General features: G+C 41.4%; 1 protein-coding gene across 1 annotated transcript in view; it reads left to right on the forward strand.

Moving 5' to 3' along the window:
* The first annotated feature begins 434 nt into the window (after positions 1-434).
* Positions 435-21,524, forward strand: part of ZPBP (zona pellucida binding protein) — a 69,152-nt gene continuing 48,062 nt past the window's right edge. The window contains exons 1-3 of the mRNA XM_077809207.1: positions 435-576; positions 12,071-12,151; positions 13,646-13,771. Of these exons, the coding sequence (XP_077665333.1) occupies positions 435-576; positions 12,071-12,151; positions 13,646-13,771 (349 nt within the window). The remainder of the gene's footprint in view (positions 577-12,070; positions 12,152-13,645; positions 13,772-21,524) is intronic.

Raw genomic sequence — 21,524 nt, forward strand, 5'->3', positions numbered from 1 at the left:
CCGGGGGCTGGGAACGCAAGCCCGGCTGCGGAGCGCAAATGGGGGGCAAATGGGGAGCGCGGCCAGTCGGCGCGGGCCGTGAACACCGGCCACCCCACTTTGTCATGGAAGGTCGCAAAGTACGGCGCTCTCCCCAGTCGGCACGCGAGGACCAGTCGTCGGCTTCAGGCCCTTAAAGTAAATCGCCGTCTCGAGCTTCGAGCCCGGCGGCGCCCGCAGGGGACGGAGCGGAACTGACGAGCGGAAGCGGGCGCCGCACGCGGTCAGCACGCGCCGCCGCCGGGCCTCACCCGCTTCGCTGCGCTGCCTTCTTCCTCTCCCGCTCGAGCGCCAGCGTGACGCCACCGGCGTTCGACGCCGGCTAACGAACTTTTAGGCCGCCGCGCGCGCACGAGGCAGAGGACCGAAGGGTGCGAGGCGCTGGGGCTTTAGGGATGGCGGACTCGCCCCCCGGGGCTGCGCGCCGGCGGGGCCGGGGTAGGAGGCGGTGGGTGGGGGCTTGTCCCTCCTCGGCCTTCCGCCTTCCAGCGCTCGGCGTCACCTTCCTCTTCCTCCTGCTTCAGAGACCCCCCGCAGGTACCTTCCCCCACCCCCCAGCTTTGGCGCCGCCTGGGAGAGGCGTGATCTTAATTTTTTTATCGCTAATGTCTTGGTCCTAAGTGCTGCAATAACGCGGGTGCAAATAAAGAACATCATAATACGTGGACAGTCATAATTAATACAATAGAATAACACAGTAAATTCACAAAAAGAACAGGAGGGCTTGTGGCACCTTAGAGACTAACCAATTTATTTGAGCATGAGCTTTCGTGAGCTACAGCTCGCTTCATCGGATGAAGTGCTCAAATAAATTGGTTAGTCTGTAAGGTGCCACGACTCCTCCTTTTCTTTTTGAGGATACAGACTGACAATAAGTTCAGTAACTTTAAATATTACATGATAGATAATAAAACTATTGCAAATAATGAACCCCATTTATTACAGGGGGGAGCCGCTGATGGCGACTGAGTTTAGATTGCTTTAAGAGGACAAAGAACCTTGAAGAATTTTTTTGTCTCCAGTTTACTGAAAGGAATAATCCTCTGTGCCTTTTATATTTTTAAAGAAAAACTTTAGTCAGGCCAAGCCATCTAGAAAGTCCAAAGATGTGACACACCTGCCATAGTGAAGTGTGAAATGTTTCTTTAAAATGTCTTAATTACAGTTGGCATATTTGAGCTATCTGCCTTGGGTGTCCATCTCACTGAAATTGTTTCATGGTCTCTGTGTATATAATGTCTTATGCAGTTTCCACAGTATGCATCCGATGAAGTGAGCTGTAGCTCACGAAAGCTTATGCTCAAATAAATTGGTAAGTCTCTAAGGTGCTACAAGTACTCCTTTTCTTTTTGCGAATACAGACTAACACGGCTGTTACTCTGAAACCTGTCATTTTTGACACTAGCTTTCTTACAGTGCTATGGAAGGGACTCCAAACTAATATACAAACTGCTTTAGTAGTTGAGTAGCAGTCAAAAGAGAGATTTATAGATTTTTTTTAAATAAACATTTTAAGTATAAGAATTCTTATCATTAAACTGTTAGAGCAGAATGGAAACTGGATTTCAGTCTCTCCCACTGTGCTTTCATACTTCTGTTGCTAAAATGATAGCATTTCAGCATAATCATTTCCATCATCAGACAGCTGAGAAATACCATTTGTAATTAAAATCACAAGGAAAATACTTGAATATTAGAGTAAGTAAACTAGCTAGCTATATATTTTTGCTGCAGAAATCTCTACAGAATCATTTCAAAACATAATTAAAATTTTGTAGTAATTACCATAGTCTTGTGCCAACATTTTCCATCACTTTAAAGAATTTTCATTTCTAAATAAACTGAAACTATGCCAATTTAGCATTCTAGTAATAATATTTTATTAGTTAATAAATTGTTTAATTATTCAAAACACATCTTTAAACTCTATTTTTTGCCACTACCATTTTCAGACCAAATTTAATGTTCTGATGAATTGTTTTAAAGTTGAGTAATTTTACTATTTGATTTTAGTTTTTGTTCTGAGACTGCAGAATTAATAATAATATTTTATAGCGTTGATAGAATTACATTATATAGCCTGTTTTTTTTTTATTAGTGTTCCCTCAATGTCAAAGTAAGATTCTCGGGACAGCAACTGTCAGGAGAAGCCCTGGTTGTGTGACAGCATCATAGCTCTACTATCTGGAAGCAGGAGAAGAATAGAGGAGCCAGTTTGGAAATGCAGGGCCTCCACACAGATAGACCTGGTCTATAAGATATTGGGGGAATCCATCTGTCACTTTTGGTCAAGAGTTGGAATTTGCCCCCTACAGAAAAATATCAGGGAAACTGAGCCAGATTCCCTACTGTCTTTCATGTTGTGTAGTATTTACACCTGTGTAAAGTGAGTACAGAGTGAGTTTAAAATGCTTCCAAAGCAGACTGCTAGTATTTTATCCATATTGCGCTTACTGTGACAGATCCTTGGTCTTGATTTGGAGGCACACAGCAGTCACAATGCTGTTGGATTTGCTGTCCTGAGAATTTCCCTAGTGAATTTTTCATCAGTGAATTCAGGTGGTGTGGATTCCTCTTTGCATGGCCAGTGAACCCCCAGCACCTCAGTGATCACTACCTGCTGCAATGGTCCCATGCAGGCTGCAAAAACTTAGTGATGGGGTTTATGTTGTATCAGGCTGGTCCCATGATTGAGGAAGTCAGAGATGGTACAGTATAAGGCAGTGGAAAATCAGGCCCTCTGAGGTTTCTAGTGTAGTAGTGGCATTCCACAGATATTACAAGGCAAATGGCTTTGAAAGCTGTCTTAGGAGCTGTTTCAGAACTCTCAGTTCACTTTTTTAGGATGGATAAAACTTAAAAGCTTCTGCATTCCCTGTAAAGTTCAGAAGCTGGATTGGGTTGGGGATGCTCAAAGATTGTTTTTAAAAAAAGGCAAATTTAAAATTGCTTCCATGATTTTTCCACAGTGAACTTTGTTGTCCTTTCTGTAGTGCTTGGTGGCTTTAATTAAACTTTAGTTTTTCACTTTCTGTGACTAAAGTTAACTTGAATTGTTCAACCTATCTAATTTTAATGAATCCAGTTGGAAGGGAGAGTGGGAAGAGGACTCTGTGCTCCAGACTATTGCAGTAGGAGCATTTGGATTCATGGAGATCAGGAGGAGGGAAAAGGAATTCAAATAAAGTAGGAAATCTGAAAAAAGCTGGAGAAGAATAACTTAGACAAATGTGGTTCAAAGGTTGTCAAAAAATATGCAATGCATGAAGTTAGGGCTTTGACATCAAAATGACTAAGCTGCACCTGCAAACAACTGAAGGAACAAAAGCTAAGGTGTGTTTTGAAAATCTGGCACATAGTGTCAGCATGGCTCTTGGGGGTCTAAATCAGGAGTGGGCAAACTACGGGCCGCCAGCCATTTTAAGCTGTCCCTCGAGCTCCTGCTGTGGAGCGGGGTCTGGGGCTTGCCCCACTCCAGTGCTCTACGCGGCTCCCGGAAGCAGCATCACGGCCCCGCTCTGGCTCCTATACGTAGGGGTAGCCAGGGGGCTCCGCTCTGCACACTGTCCCCACCCCAAGTGCCGCCCTCGCAGCTCCCATTGGCTGGGAACCGTGGCCATTGGGAGCTGCAGGGGTGGTGCCTACGGATGGGGCAGCGTGCAGAGCCGCCTGGCCACACCTCCATGTAGGAGCTGGAGAAGGGACGTGCTGCTGCTTCTGGGAGCCCCTTGAGGTAAGTGCCTCCTGGAGCCTGCACCCCTGAAGCTCTCCCCAAACCCCTGCTCTGATCTCCCTCCTGTCCTCTGAACCCCTCAATCCCAAGCACCCTCCTACACCCCAAACCCCTCATCTCCAGCCTCACCCCAGAGCCTGCACCCCCAGCCGGAGCCTACACCCCTTCCCAGACCCCAGCCCTGATTACCCTCCTCCCCTCCAAACCCCTCAGCCCAGAACACCCTCCTACACCCCAAACTCCTCATCCCCAGCCCCACCCCAGAGCCCACCCCCCGTGCCAGACCCTTGGCCCCCCACCACTCCCCAACCCAGAGCCCCTCCCTCACTCTGAACTCATTTCTGTCCCCACCCCGGAGCCTGCAACCCCAGCCAGAGCCCTCACCCCCTCCCGCACCCCAACCCCAATTTTGTGAGCATTCATGGACTGCCATACAGTTTCTATTTCCAGATGTGGCCCTCGGGCCAAAATGTTTGCCCACCGCTGGTCTAAATTATCTCCTGTTCTGAGGGAGAATTGGATAATTCTAGAATCTTTGTCTTCTACACCCTGGTATACACAACTGCATAACCTTTACTTTTTTCAATTTTTTTTATATCAGTGGTTCAAGAGCTCCATCTTTGGGTGTAATATATTAATGTAAAATATTCTCCCCAGGATTGTATTCATTAAGTACAGCAAGAACATCCCCCTATCAATACTATACATCTGTTTTCAGCTTGTCAGTTTCCATCTTTCTAGCTGCATATATGCAATGAAACATCTAAATGAGTTTTAGTGGCTTTTCACAGATATGTGGAACATTTCTTTCACACTGGGATTGTTGTATTATTTTGCTCTGCCCTAACATATGAAGGACTCTAGTTTGATTCCAATCTCTTGCTTGCCCAGACAGGCAAAGGTGGTGCTTGGAGATATACATCTAAGATGATTTTGTGTGTGTGTGTTCGTTCTCTGGGTTCCGACAGGGACATAGAGGAAACCTTGAAAAAATATATATATTGTAATTTTAAGCATTGTTAAGCAGCTCTTTCAGAGGAGTTCTGTGAACAGGTGTCAATTTATCAATAAGTTTGAATATCAAGTCAATAAATTAGTCAGCATTGAAAAGTTAAAAGTGAAAACTTTTTGGGTAATATTCTCATACAACCATAGGAAGCAAACAAAAGAGAAAGTGATTACCACCAAGGTACTGCTCTGCTGGCAGCTTTCCCTATTGCTAGTTTGTCATTATTGTGGTATTAGAACTGCAACTGCTATTATAACTAATCTCTAACTTGCCCATAGAGCTTGCTTAAAGAAAAATATGTGTATGTGTAATTAAATCAGGAGTATTCACTATAGTTAAGACCCTACCAAATTCACAGTCCATTTTGGTCAATTTCATGGTCATAGGATTTTAAAAATTGTAAATTTCATGATTTTAGATATTTAAATCTGAAATTTCACAGTGTTGTAACTATAGGGGATCCTGACCCAAAAGCGGGTTGTGGGAATGGGTTGCAAGATTATGTAGGGGGAGTTGTGGTATTGCCACCTTCACTTTTGCGCTGCTGCTGCCTTCAGATCTGGTACCTTGCCAGCAGTTGACACTCTCTGGCCATCCAGCTCTGTAGGCAGCGCAGAAGTAACGGTGGCAATACCACAAAACACCCCCCCCACACACACACAATAACCTTGCAAACCCCCTTTTGGGACGGGACCCCCAGTTTGAGAAATGCTGGCCTCCCCTGTGAAATCTGTATAGTATAGGGTAAAAGTACACAAAATAACAGATTTCACAGTTCATGATGCATTTTTCATAGCCGTGAATTTGGTAGGTCCCTAGGTATAGTGAAGTTTGCCTGAGGGTTTCAGTTATAATCCTGTTTTCAGCTGCTTACAATTTTTTATGTTCATCTTATTGTGCAAGTTAGCCAGTGATGTCAAGATATTGTGTTATTTAGGTCCAGACCTACTATTCAACAGGAAAGAAAAAACAAATAAAAACCTGGATTCATCCATTCCTACTTTATATTCTACTGCTCTAGTTAAATCAACATTAAAACGTTTAGTCATGGCGTATAAATTAATCGGTGTCAGTCCATAAAATGTTCTTAATCTGTCCCAGCCAAATTATACATTACATAGTATAGGCAAAAGGAGTCCATAAAAATCACTGTAGTCCTTGGGTCATATTATGAATTGATGTAAACTAGCATAGCTTCATTGAAGTCAAGGCACTTGTTCTTATTTACATTGTCTGAGAATCTGGTCCTCTGTTCTTTGGAGGTCCATGTTTTAATGAGAAGATTGAATTCAGCTCTTTTATATGTGCAACAGTATTCTAAGAGACCTAAATTTAACAGTGGTGTAAGAAGGCTGAAATCCTTCAGGATGTCTTTTTGGGAAAAAGGAAATTTATTTGACATGGTGGTCCTTTCAAGCAAAGTGTGAAAGTGACAAAGTATAAAGAACTATTGGAAAATTAATGGAACTATTAATCACAGAAGTTCATCAGGAATGTGTCTACTCTGTGATGGCTATGACTGCATTTTTGAATGACAGATTCCAAGGGAAGACAGACTGTTGCTTTCTACTGCCTGAGCACATCTCTGTGGAGAGTTGTGCTTACCTTCTGAGATGACACAGACAAATTTGTTGAAAGATGGTATCTCACATACTTATCTGGCTCCCTTCGTGGCAAGATCTGAGTTCCTCCCAAGTATTTATCTTCACAGCTACCTTATGTGGTGAAGTATTATTAGCCATATTCTGCAGATAGAGATCTGAGGGACAGAGATGAAGTTACTTGCCACATTATCAGGAAACCTATGGTAGAGGTGGGAATTGAACACAAATCTCCTATGTCCCTGACAAGTACCTTCCACATATGACTGTTTTCCTACAGAGTAATCAATTTATTCATCATTGCTTTTACTTTGAGAATATACGGGAATGAAATGGTGCATGTTGTTAATCTGTACTGTCAAATGTTGCATTGTACAATGTCTTTAAAATATGATATGAGACACACAAGGTGGGTGATGTAATATTTTCTATTGGAACAACTTCTCTGTTGGTGGAAGTTTGTCCAGTAAAAGATGTTATCTCACTCACTTTGTCTCATGTCGTGGAATCAACACTGCAAAAAAAAATTGGATGACCAGTTTAACTAATTGTTTTTCACAGCAAATTATTTGTGCTAAAACTATAATTACTTTGGATAAATTTATGAAATTGTATTAATATTTATATTGATGTATTCAAATTTTCAATATTTTTGCTAAACCTCTAAATTGTGTTAAGTATTCTTATTTCTTAATTTATCTGGCTTCTCTTACAAGTTTCCAAGTAATCTGCCTAATTTAAAATTATATACTGGTACATATCTTACATCATTGTACGGTTATGTTGTTTCCAAATAATGGGTGGAGACAAAGAACATAGAATAATGGGTAACCGAAGCCTAACAAGAATGTTAACCGTGTACCCTTGCTTATTTCTGATTCCAGCAGGTGTACAACAGAAAGGCTTGTCTGACTTGTACTAGAATGACTGACTATATTTTTTTTGTCTTTCCTTCAGAAGTTTTATATTTCTGTCAGACCTGATTGTTTCTCATAAAACTTGATTTTAGGGCTGTCAAGCAATTTAAAAAATTAATTGCGATTAATTGCACAATTATAAAAATTAATCAAGCGATTAATCGCACTATTAAACAATAATATAATATCATTTATTTAAATATTTTTGGATGTCTTCTACATTTTAAAATATATTGATTTCAATTACAACACTGAATACAAAGCGTACAGTGTTCACTTTATATTTATTTTTGATTACAGATATTTGCACTGTAAAAAACAAAACAAATTGTATATTTCAATTCACCTAATATAAGTACTGTAGTGCAATCTCTTTATCATGAAAGTTGAACTTACAAATGTAGAATTATGTACCAAAAAAACTGCATTAAAAAGTAAAACAATGTCAAACTTTAGAGCCTACAAGTCCACTCAGTACTACTTCAACCAATCGCTCAGACAGACAAGTTTGGTTACATTTGCAGGAGATAATGCTACCTGCTTCTTGTTTACAGAGTCACCTGAAAGTGAGAACAGGTGTTCACATGGCAGTGATGTAACTGGTGTCGCAAGATATTTACGTGCCGGATGCGCTGAAGATTCATATGTCCCTTCGTGCTTCAACCACCATTCCAGAATATATGCGTCCATGCTGATGATGGGTTCTGCTCGATAACGATCCAAAGCACAGCGGACCGATGCATATTCATTTTCATCATCGGAGTCAAATGCCACCAGCAGAAGGTTGATTTTCTTTTTTGGTGGTTCGTGTTCTGTAGTTTTTGCTTCAAAATGTTGCTCTTTTAAGACTTCTGAAAGCATGCTCCACAGCTCATCCCTCTCAGATTTTGGAAGGCACTTCAGATTCTTAAACCTTGGGTCGACAGCTGTAGCTATTTTTAAAAATCTCACATTGGTACCTTCTTTGCGTTTTGTCAAATCTGTAGTGACAGTGTTCGTAAATCAAACAACATGTGCTGGGTCATCATCTGAGACTGCTATACCATGAAATATATGGCAGAATATGGGTAAAACAGAACAGGAGACATAAAATTCTCCCAAAAGGAGTTCAGTCACAAATTTAATTAACACAATATTTTTTTAACAAACATCACCAGCATGGAAGCATGACCTCCAGAATGGTGGCTGAAGCGTGAAGGGGCACACGAATGTTTAGCATATCTGGCACGTAAATACCTTGCAATGCCGGCTACAGAAGTGCCATGTGAATGCCTGTTCTCGCTTTCAGGTGACGTAAATAAGAAGCAGTCATCAGTATCTCCCGTAAATGTAAACAAACTTGTTTGTTTTAGTGATTGGCTGAATAAGAAGTAGGACTGAATGGATTTGTAGGCTCTAAAGTTTTACATTGTTTTGTTTTTGAGTGCAGTTATGTAACCAAAAAAAAATCTACATTTGTAAGTTACACTTTCACAATAGGGATTGCACTACAGTACTTGTGTGAGGTGAATTGAAAAATACTATATCTTTTGTTTATCAATTTTACAGTGCAATTATTTGTAATAAAAACTACAATAAAGAAGTACAAAGTACTCTACGCTTTGTATTCTGTGTTGTAATAGAAATCAATATATTTGAAAATGTAGAAAAACATACAAAAATATTAAATTTCAGTTGGTATTCTATTGTTTCATAGTGCAGTTAATTGCGATTAATTTTTTTAATCAGTTAATTTTTTTGAGTTAATCATGTGAGTTAACTGCGATTAATCAATAGCCCTACTTGCTTTATATCTGCTTGAATATATAGTACTCACAGGTTAAAATAATTTTAAAAGTCTGATTCTAATTTCTAAGGGGGAAATTCAGAGTTAAGAATGGATTGGTCTACTATAAGGACTCAATTAAATTTAATGCAATGGTTGCAACCTTAAGTTTGAGTATTTAAACATAAAAATAAAGTAGATTCTAAATTGTAGCTCACTCAGTAGTTGTAAGAGCTGCTTGTTTTGTAACACATCTATATCTAGATATGTTGTCACCAGTCGTGACTTTGTAGTTAAGATTGAGTTCTATTTTGCACTTAAATCCATGTATTCAACCTTCATATGTATAAATACAATACAGCATATCGTCCGCTGACTTACATCATTTACTATTTGAGTACAGCATGAATTTCTGAGCATTTACAAGTAAATCTGTTAATTAGTGTGAGCTAATAATAGTAATTAAAAACTGAGTCCTTTAAGAAATTTAGCGTGAGTCTTTTTCTCAGTTCTAAATGATAACAGACTAACAACACTCTGAATTTCCCACATAGTTAAAAATGGTATCTTGTTCATAGGCTATATTTGAAGAAATTAGATTTAATAATTTAACTTAATTACAGTGTTGTACCTAATTGTTTATGAACATATGGAGTCAGGTAGACAACTCAGGTAACTCTTAAATGGGCCATTGTTACCTCAGAAGTATCTCACTCCATCACCATCCTTCTACAGTTAATTTGCATGCAATGGTTATTTTGATTGTAAGGAGTCAGTGGTATGGGATAGACTGCGGTCATGTGCCATGAATTCTTATTGGCAGATTACTTTGACCCAACTGTCACTGCTCTTTAAAAGTTCCAAGACCACATGCTAGCTTTGGCATCAGTATTTGAAAACTCCTCAAGGCACTGCTGCCACAGCTCCACTGCACATCCAGACAACTCTGCTGGGGGATCTGACATAGGAATATAGTGGGAACCTTCGAAGTGGAGACACAGGGGTTCAGGTATGGGGCACCCTTCACTCCTCTCACATAGCACCAGTCTCACTAATACTGCCCAATAACCAATAAGTCAGTTGCACGATAATAGCCAGCTGTTCTGTGCTGTTCCAGTGATGCAAAGTTGCTGTGAACCTGGTTTAAATGGGTTGGCTGCTTTGTGCTGCTCTGATGTATGAGTGAATAAGGTTTAAAGTTAACAGTACATCTCTTCAAATAACTAGAAATAGCACATGGTTGCATTTTCATTGGATTTCTTATTTAGTGTTCATGTTCATTAGCTTTTAACTTTAAAATAAACCAAGGAAATTCCAAGATAAAATACTGGTAAAATGGAGGTAAGACAGAGTATGTAACAGTAATTAGTGATTTTAAAAAAATACAGAGCTGTTGTAATTTATCCCCAAACCAAGCATTACAAATTGGAAAATTGAGAGTTAAACTTATACTTAAGAGAGATCCAAAAACATGTTATTGTATGGAAATACAATATTAAGGCATTCAAACATCCTTAATTCTGCCCTGTAGTGTCACCATGAAAGTGAAAATATGAAAAAATCCTGTCTTTAAAAATCAGTTTAATCTAATCTGTGGCCTCAAACACTAAAAATGCCTTCATTATAATGCTGTGGTTACTGCCCCTTCCCCCCTCAAAGTCATGCATGTTTGTATATGAAAGGCAGTGTAGGTAGTGATACCTATTGTTAAAATTGCCCAACACTTTCCACTATAAGATGCTGTTTTCAGTTTCTTATACATTTGTCAAACTTTAACCTTTGGGCTGTAATTTTCCATGCCAGATGCCTACCTTAGCTTGAATTGTTTTTGAAAATTTTAGCAAAAATGGTTCAACCATTTCTTAGAACAAGAATTGTGGAAAAAATACATTGTTCTGTCTATGTTAAAAAATTCTTAAAACTGTTAAATTGAGATGCTCTAGTGCCCCATTCTTTGGAGCAGGGACTCAAGATTTGTCATGGGGTATTGCCCTTGTGTCAGGGATACTCTTGATCATCTCCATGAAAATTTGCCAAAATTTGGCCAAATTATGAGCCCCAGAACATCTCAGTTAACACGTTTGGCAATGCTTCGAAGATTGTACTAAGCATGCTCCAGCCCAGGGATGAAGGAGCAGAGCAAGGCTTTCCCTGCAGTTGCTCCTCCTCACTATTAAGAGCCTGGGGGTGTCAGGAACAGGAACTGATAGCAGCAAGACTGGGTCTTCTGTGCTCTCAGTGGTCTCCATGCTGGCTCCCAGGGAGCAAGGGGGAGGAAGCAACTTGACTGGAATGTAGACGGGTTCCCTGAGTTGGTAGGAAAAGGGTTTGGGGGTGGTGGGAAGATTGGGACATAGAGCTGAGGAAATGGGGGCCTGGGATGAGGAACCAAAGTTGCAGGGTATAATATACATGCTGTTAAATTGTGCCTTAATATAGGTCAGTAATGTATTCAAGTTACTGTTTGGGGAAGTCAGAATTCAAGGGGAGTTTGGTGTAAGGTGAGCAGGCATTGATTCTTATGTATTGCTGTTTGGTGTACAGCATTCTTAAATGCAGAAAATGGTTAAATTTGTAGTGTATACATTTATTTCAGATTGGTTCTAATTATGAGATTACCGTAATAAAATAAATATGGTTAAACTTGTTTTATTAATGGTCAGTACGCAGATTAAGGGACCTATTCCGAAAGGTACATGTTTAAATCTGTCCCTATTCTGAACAGGACTTATGCACTTGTGTAATATTTAAGAATGTGCTTAAAGTTAAGTATGTGCTTTAGTGCAGTGTATAATAGGGATGCTTTTATGAATCCATGCCTTAGTCATTTGACTTAATGGGAGGTACTTTTGTATAAAATTGTTCTATTCAGACCTAGTATTAATGGTGCTACCCCACTACAAATAATAGAACACATCTATTAAAGCTTAGAAATCAGCCTATAAATTCACTGTTCGCTTTTCCAGATAAGTTTAAATTCTTATTTTAATTTTTATATTTTGACAGTTCAGTCTTCAAGGAGATTCTCTGGAAGTGCAAATCCAAAACATAATGATTTGAAAATAGTAGGATCAACCACATTTCCAGGTATTCATAAATGGAATAATAAACCTTAGTTTTTACTGATGGTTAAAATAATAATTATGGGGACTATGGTCACTATTTTGCCATTAGTATGCTAATAGCAAGCAACTCCTATATCCCCTTTTTAACAGACCCAGATGGTGGAGTGTGGTTGCTTCCTTTCTGGTTGGCCGAGATAGGGATTTGCATAAGAGTGAGTTGGCTAATACTTTATCCAAATAAGAAAGAAAGATGTCTTGTGGGGAAGGATCTGGAGCATGCTGGGGATGGATTCTTTTCCCATTGAGAAGCAGGTGTGCCCATCCTTCATTTATGAGATTTGTAGTTTAGAGATACTTCTTGACCTTCAGTTGATCCCAGAGTCTAGCCTTCAGTGGCCAATGTGCTTTTTTTCCCACCGGTGTTTTTGCACAACAGTTGTGACTTTCTCCCTCAGATGCAGACCTTGCCAAATACCTGTGCCTTTGGATTGGAAATGGGATTTTATATTCTCCCTATAATTTGTGTTTTGACCTATGACTGTATTTTTTTTGCAAATTTTAAAGGATTAAGTTTAAGATTGGGTGAGTAATGTAAACCAAGTGGGAGGTGGTGAGTGATATGGCACTGGAGAACTAGCTGGATCCTTTAATTGTTAATTTCCCAGCCTAACATTTGGTTTATTTAAAAGGTATAGAATTTTGGTAAACAAAATGTAATACTGTGTTTTGGAGTTACCTGGATTTCACTGTAACATACTTACAACCTTAATACCTTAACTAAATCTTTCTTTTTTGTGGAATAGAAATACTCATTCATCACACACAACAAAGTTTATGTTCCATGCCACATAAGGTCAGGAAAGCAGCTTCTAAAGGTTCTTGTGGGATTGTGGGTACTTGCTATACACCTATCTTCTCTTGAGTTAGATTCTTACTGCTAAAATTATGGATGGTTCCACATAAATTTTTGAAAGGGCACAGAGAAGGCCCCCAATCCACATTTTCACAGGCCAGCTAGAACTGCAAGAGCCTATTATAATGGCAAAATTACCCAGGCTCCAAGCTAACTCTCTGTCCCCGCACATTGACTTTATGTACAAATTGAACTCTAGGGGAGACAAAATAAAACTCTGCAGAACCCCACAAGTGAGAACCCATTCGATTAATATGCAAACATATTCTGTTCTGTCAAAAGGGTCATTGGTGGGCACTAGGAGGTACTGTTCTTTTTAGAGAACTAGATTAAATCAAGTCAGGTAGAAGAGACCTAGATGTTATAGAAGAATATGAAATAGAACTGGAACAAATCTCCAGTGCTTTTCATTTGATTTTATGTAGGACAGAAAAAGAATGTCTTTAACATTTCACGTCTGGTGATGGAAATAAGAGGATCCATCCCAATATCTTGGGTCATTCTTCAAACATATATTTTAAGATTGTGGTTATTATCTTACTTTACTGTACAGACAATTTATTACCTAAGAAACTTGCTAATTACCATATGTTGTATTTTCAGTCAAAATTTATGTCAAGTTGAATCACAACAGTCCACGTATTCTATGTGTAACAAATCGGCTACGAAATTCAGAGCTGATAGATCCAGTATTCCAATGGCATGGACCAGGAGGTGACCTTGTTGCAGGTAGAGATTTGTTTTCTTGCTTCATTCTTAATTTTTCCTATGGTGGTATATGTGTTGATATCTAACTTGGGATGGAATATTACTTACAGGATTTATTATGTTCCTGCTTCTCAAAGAGTTTTTTAAAAAAGAAGTATGGTTAACAAAACTGCACCTAAACCACATAGGTGGAAGGGAAAGGTAAAAAAGAAATTTTAAGATGAAATTGAGGTAACTGTTGTGACAAGATGGCCGATGTTAGTCTGGTGGGTCCTGCGCTTTTCTTGGCGGGGAGCTAAGATACCACCCTTTGCCCCTGTTCTTAGGGCATCAATGGCTCCGCTAGTGGCCCAGGAAGGTGGTAAAGGAGGGAAGCGGGGGAGAGGTCTGGGTTTGCTCCTCATTCTGAGCCCAAGCCCCTCTCAACCCCTGTGTGTTCTAACCCTCTTTCCCCTTGGGTGGGGTACCTGCCGTCCTTAGATGCTGGGGAAGGGAATCTCCCTCCCCTACTGGGCAGGGTCCCCCTTACTTCAGTTCTCTGATTTTTCCGGGTGTCACAGCACACCTCCAAGCTCCAGTCCTCTCTCCTTTCTCCTCTTTCTCTGTCTGCCTGAAGCAGCGGGTTTTATTAGGTTCCTAACAGGGCCTTAATTGATGGCAGGTGCTCCAATTAACCTGCAGCCACCTTCCCTAGTCTACAGGGAACCATGCCTTAATTAGCCTTGAGTTTATATATTTCCACTCTAGCACTCTCCCACTGCTCCCTGGCTCTCCTGTATCACACTATATATAATTATAAAAAAAAAATTGGGGAATGTGGCGAAAAAAGTATTTCTTCTTTGAGTGCTTGCTCATGTCCATTCCATGCTAGGTGTCCATTCCATGCTAGGCCTACTCTAGTCCTGTCCAGCGGGTTCTTTTGGAAAGTAGAAAGCCCTCCATGAGAGTGACTTACCTAGCAAAGTGGAAGTGCTTCTTCTGCTGGGTGTCGGAGTGGAATATCAACCTGACCCAGTTGTCTCTGCAGTCCATTCTGGATTACCTGCTTTACTTAATAAAGCACGAGGGCCTGGCCTTCTCTTTGATCAAGGTGCACCTGGTGGCCATATCAGTCTTCTATCTCCACAGCCAAGGCAGATCAGCATTCTTCCATGAGATGACAATCAGGTTCCTGAATGACCTTGAAAGACTTTTTCTACCGGTCCAGGACCTGGTTCCCCAATGGGACCTCAACCTAGTCGTCTGTAGGCTGACTGGCCCTCCCTTTGAGCCTCTAGCCTCCTGCTCTCTTTCGCACCTGTTGTGGAAGGTCGCTTTCCTTGTAGCTATCACTTCAGCAAGGTGAGTCTCCGAGATTAAATCCCTTACATTGGAGCCCCCGTACATGGTGTTCTACAAGGATATAGTTCAGTTGCATCCCATCCTGCTTTCCTGCCAAAGGTGGTGTTGCACTTCCATGTTAACCAGGACATCTTCGTCCTGGTGTTCTGTCCAAGGCCTCACCCGTCCAACTAAGAGAGGTGTCTGCAAACCCTATAAGGCATGCCCTGGCTTTCTGTCTGAAGGGTACTAAGCCCTTCCGCAGATCAACTCAACCCTTCGCGATGGCTGACTGGATGAAAGGCCTTCCGGCATCTTCTCAAAGGATCTTGCCTTGGATCACCACCTGCATCCATACTTGCTATGAGATGGCACAGCTTATGCCTCCACTGATGGCCCATTCTATTAGAGCTCAGGCATCATTGGCAGCCTTCCTGGAGCAGGTCCCTATCCAGGACATCTGCAGGACTGCAATGTGGTCGTCAGTACATACCTTCACAACGGACTGTGCCATCACCCAGCAGGCCAGAGATGATGCTGGCTTTGGCAGAGCTGTGTTGCAATCGACACGTCCATAAACTCCTATCTGCATCCAGAGATACTGCTTGGCAGTCACCTAACATGGAATGGACATGAGCAAGCACTTGAAGAAGAAAAAGCAGTTACTAACCTTTCGTAACTGTTCTTAGAGATGTGTTGCTCATGTCCATTCAATGATCTACCCTCCTTCCCCTCCGTCGGTGTTCTAGCGGGGAGGGAGCTGGGTGCGCTCCTTATACCAGCACATATGTGCGCCACTCCAGAGGGTGCCAGAGCTGGTCCCCTATGGATACCACTGAGGGAAAAACTTCTGGCACCCATGCATGTGGCGAGCACACACAGTCCAACTAAACCTTGAAGTCCGCTTTGACACTGGTACAGTAGATAGATTTCGTAGGGGTTTTTGGATGTGGTGGTGGGCAGGGCTTACCAACCGACTGACAGATTTCTCACCCTAAAGAATCTCATCTCAAAGATCCAACTCAGCCCTCAAACCTCACTAAGGAATTGTCTTCAACTACTGCGGCATGTGATATCTGGAGTGTTGGTTTACGAAGGTTCAAGCTTACATCTCTGATGCCTTCAAGGATGGCCCAAGACAGTGTAAGTATGTATACCGAACAAGCACAGCCTGGACAAACAGGTGTCTGTACCCACCTGCATTCTGCAAACACTCAACTAGTGGAAGGACCAAAGGGTCTGTGCCAGACTCTCTTTTGTTCAAGCTCCTCTTACCATCATTTTAAGATCAGACACATCCCTCTTGGGATGGGAAACATATCCAGGGTCACACACAATCCAAGGCAAATTGTCACAAGAGCGTCTTCACGTTAATCGTTTAGAACTTAGAGCAATGAGAAACGCTTGCATTCACTTCCTTCCTCTGATCAGAGTCATATCCATCAAGATCATGACCTACTATTTGGCCTGCATATTCTACATGAATCAACAGGGCAGGACTTTGCTGCAGCAATAAAACTCTCTGCATAGCCAACCAGATAGTCACCTGATAGTTAGCTTCTTACCTCCTGGGTGTATAGAACACCACAGCTGATGAATTCAGCAGGCTCTTCTCCCAAAATTACAAATGGGAGTTTGATTCATGAGTACTCAATATCATAGTTTTAATGTATGGATTTCCAGAAGTTGAATGTCTTTTCAACTGCCGCCAACACAAATTTCAAGGAACTTTGCTCTAGAGGGGGATGAGACCTTTAATCACTAGGGGGTACCTTCCTTATTTCACCTTTACGTTTGAAGGTGTGGAATAAGATCGAACAGGACAGGGCCAAAGTCATTTTTAATTACACTGACTTGGCTGAGACAGGTTTGGTATCCTTATCTTATTTGACTTGCTTCTTGTCCACTACTGAGACTTTGTCAGTTGGCATCTGTTGTCTTAGAATGCCGATCAGATTCTTCACCCCAACCTCAAAGTACTGTGACTCCTGGTATGATTCCTCAACTGTTCTTGGGGATAGATACCTCCTGCTCAACAGGGGTACTGTTAAATAGAAAAGAGACATCTACATAAAATACTTCAGAAATGGAAGAGATTACACCACTGGTGTATCTGTTGATTAGTCTTTCCTGTTCAAGTTTTTCTTTCCATTATTCTGGAGTTACCTGTTGGAATTAAAATATCAGGTCTTGCTATGAGTTCTGTCAAGGTTCAGTTGGTGGCTGTAACAGCTTTTCACTCAGCTGTGAAAAGTTTGTATATTTGCTTATCCAACAGTGTCAAGATTCCTTAGAGGACTGATGAAACTTTGACAGACTAGGGAACCTACCCTGGTATAGAACTTGAATTTTGTTTTTACTTGCCTTTTGAAATGCTCCTTTTAGCCATTGCTCCATGTTCACTGCTCCACCTATTCATGAAAACAGCTTTGTTGATGGCCATCACATCTGCCCAGAGGCACAGAGCACTTGGGCCTTCAGTGACAGACCCTGCTTTTACAGTGTCTTTTAAGGAAAAGATATTGTTGTGACAACATCCCAGGTTTCTGCCTAAAGTGTCTTTTGAATTAGATACATCATTCACCTTTCATTTTTTTTTCCCTGAAACCACAACAGATGAGGCAGGAATCTGCCTTTTATACTTTGGATGTCAGGAAGGTGTTCGGTGTAGTTCTGTCCAGATAGAAGGCTTTCTGAACAACTCTCCCAGACTTTCAATTGCAAACAAATCCAAGGGCTCTACAGTCTCCACCCAGAGACTCAAGATTGATCTCTGGATGGATTATTTAGTTATGATTCTGCCAATATTCAGCTTCCTTCTAGAGGGTTAGCCCACTACTCAAGATTTTTCCAGTTGCTGAAACTTGCAGAGCTGCAACTTAAACTTCAGTATATGCTTTCTCCTAACCATGCTCTGGTTCATGCCTCTAAATCAGATGTTTCAGTTGACAATGCTGTTCACTGTTTTCAGTATTGGACTCCGTTCTCCTTATGAGGATACTTCTCAGGAATCACCTAAAATGGAATACCCACAGGGACACTACTCAAAGAAGGAGAGGTTACTTATCTTGTGCAATAACTGGAGTTCTTCGAGATGTGTATCCCTATGGGTTTCCACTATCCATCCTTCTTCCCGTCTGCTTTGGATTTTCTCTTCCAGACTTTGTGATAGAGCATTGTTATGACAAGGAACCATGCAACAGTCAAGGTTTGCTGGAGCATAATTTGCTCAGCAATGCCCCCTCCTCCTATCTGCATAGGAGGCATGAAGGGGCAGCTGAATATAGCTACACACAAGAGGGCCAGAATCTGATCTGAGTTAGACTAATATAATTCTGGAGACACTCATTTGATTTTTAAAGCAAAGTATAATTGAAAGAATCAGGCCCAAACAGTGGATACGGGGCAGATTAAATCAGTGGTTATCTGACATTCCTATGCTGATACTTCCAAGGATATAAGAAGGCAACAATGCACTACTATAGAGTAGGTTTTACTATTTAATAATATTTAAGAGTTTTAAATTCTTCTAATATTGTCAAATAATTGGACAGTTTTAAACTTTCTGTTTTACTTTCCACTATTTTGTGTAGCTCTGAACCACTTTTGTTATCATTTGCAGTGGTCAACATTGAATTTTTTTTACTCTGTATTTCAGAGAAGCCAAAATTAACAGCTATTTGTGTGATCAGGTCTGCTGCAAATCCAGACTGATAAATTGTCCCCCAGATGACCTGTTTTTGCAGAAGATCCAATCATCTTTTCATGCCCTTTGGGGAAGAATATTACATTATCTCTACACTCACAAGTCATCTGCCTTGCACAGGCAGGTGTGTTGTTGGACTGTACTGCAGAGGAAAAAAGTTTCTACTCTCCTGTAAATTTTTATTTTATCTGTTGTTGGGGGGATACAGAAGGAGAAGCAATACACCACCTTTATAAATTTGACTGCAAAATATTCTCAAGGAAATATTTGTCTAGTATCTGACAAAATGTCTGCTCCACATCTTTATATAGCAGAAGTAACGAACAGTGTGAAAAAATATTTGAATATAAGGGGGTTTATTATTAACAGTTTCAGTGGTCTTTAAATACGGTATCACTACTTTTTGCTTTGAAGTTACACTGAACCATAAGTTTTGTCATACAAGTAGGACCATAAGGTCATCAAGTTTAATAAGACTGGCTGGCAGTGACCAACACCTGATTTAGATCAATGTCAGTGTCTCCCCTCCCCCAACTCAGTACACTTACAATATCTGTATGATGATCGGCTTTTAGCTTAAGCAAGAGATTTGTTCACCCGTAGTGCCAGGATATATTTCTGTGGCAGGCTTGTCATTTTGAAGTCTTCCCCATAAACAGATTATGGTATGTAGGTTTTCTTTTTTACCTTAATTTGTTTATTAACAAAGCCATTCTTTATCATTTATGTAAAAAAAAAACTTGTTTTACACCTAAAATAGAGATAAACTTCGTATATACACTAATACATGATTATAAATTGGCCTATAGAAATCCCTAAAGCTGTGTTGATGGGACGTTCTACTTTCTTCAGCTTTGTGGTATCGGTCACATATTGTGGCTGAAGCTTTTCTACTCTTCATCTTCCTCCTCTGTCTTGTCAGTTGGTAATGTTGGTTAGTCTTTTATTATCTCATATTTGGGTCCAAACTTCTGTTTTTCTTAAATAAGTTTCATAACTAAAATGTATTATGTTGTCCTGTCAAAACTCTACATGTTAAATTTTTCTCCTTTATACTCCTGTTTTCCGTGCTTCAGTATCTTAATTTTGAGTTTTAATTTTGACTATTGTTTGAAGGGGTTTCTTCCTAACTATTCAAAAGTAGTTCGAGTGCTTGCTTATGTCAGTTCCATTCTAGGGTGTGTGCACGGCCACATGCACAGTCGTCAGAGATTTTTGCCTTAGTGGTGGTAGGGTTGTCTGTGGCACCCTCTGGAGTGCCACGGTCATGCATCAGTATATTCGGTACTGCCAGCCGTACGCCCTCTCAGTTCCTTCTTACTGCCCAGGGTGGTTGGTCAGAGTGCCTTTTTTCCTTGCCTAGCAAGTGGTTAGCGGTTCTCTCTTTTTTTTTGAGCTCTTAGTTTATTTACAGTAGGGGAATCATCTCCAGTGCGGGAAGGAGGTTTTGGTGTGGGCACTTGCTCCCCTGCCCCAGATGAGGCGTTTGTGGGGTCCTCTCATGTCATCCTGCCGGATGACTTTAAAGAGCATCAGGCCCTGCTTCAAAAGGTGGCCACGAACTTGAGCCTGGAGGTGGAGGAGATGGTGGAACAGTTGGATACTTTGTTTAATGTTCTCTTGGCATCTACTCCCACACATGTCGTGCTATCAGTGCATAATGGAGTCTTGAAAATAGCCAAAGTCCTCTGGCAAACCCCGTCTTCCATCCCACACACCTTCAAGAGAGCTGAAAATAAGTATTTTGTCCCAGCTAAGGATTTCGAATACTTGTATCCTCTAGGCTTGCTGGTCATCTCTGTGGCCAATGAGAGAGACAGACGGGGCAAACAAGTTCTACCCCAAAAATAAGGAGGCCAAGAGCCTGGACCTTTTTGGAAGGAAAATTTATTCAACAGCCAGCCTTCAGTTCAGGATGGCAAACCACCAGGGTCTTTTGGGGAGATATAACTTTAACTTATGGGACTCCCTCCATAAGTTCAAGGAGTCCCTGCTCCAGGACTCAGCCCAAGAATTCAGGGCCCTAGTTGAGGAGGGTACAGCTGCAGTAAGATGCTCCCTCCAAATGGCATGGGACGTGGCTGATTTGACTGGCAGGGTGGTTGCATCAGCAGTGGTCATGAGGCGCCGTGGTTCCTGGTTTCAAACCGTGGGCCTGTCCCAGGAGATTTAGTCCTCCATCCGGGACCTCCCATTTGATGGGAATGAACTCTTTGCAGAGCAAATGGATGTGGGGTTGCATGGACTAAAGGACACTTGGGCCACCCTCCGCTCACTGGGTCTGCATCCCCTGGCAGTCGGTGAGGAAGCAGTTCCGTCCGCCCCCGCCTCCAAGGCCTTGGCAGCCTCGACAGGGGTCTGCAAGGAGAAGGGATAGAGACATGAGTTTTAGTCTTCACCGTCCTTCCTCCTCTTGCTCACCTGTGCAACCCAGCGTGGTGAAGCATCATGGGGGGCCAGAAGGCACTCATTTTGAGGGTGTGCTCAAGAGCAACACCTCAGTCAACTTCCTGGACTTGCCTCATACTTTCCTCAACCGCCTATGCCCCTACCATTTGGCCTGGTCATGGGGTGACCTTGGACCTCTGTGTGCTAGAAATTATTTCTGGGCTACATCCTACAATTCTCGCCCTCTCCCCCTTTTGCCATCCCTCTTTGGGAACCCTTCTCACGAGCAACTCCTCGTTCAAGAGATTGAGAACCTCCTGCAACTGCAGGTAGTAGAGGAGGTTCTTTGGGAAATGAGAG

Source organism: Eretmochelys imbricata, chromosome 2, assembly GCF_965152235.1.
Source record: "Eretmochelys imbricata isolate rEreImb1 chromosome 2, rEreImb1.hap1, whole genome shotgun sequence".
NCBI lineage: Eukaryota > Metazoa > Chordata > Testudines > Cheloniidae > Eretmochelys > Eretmochelys imbricata.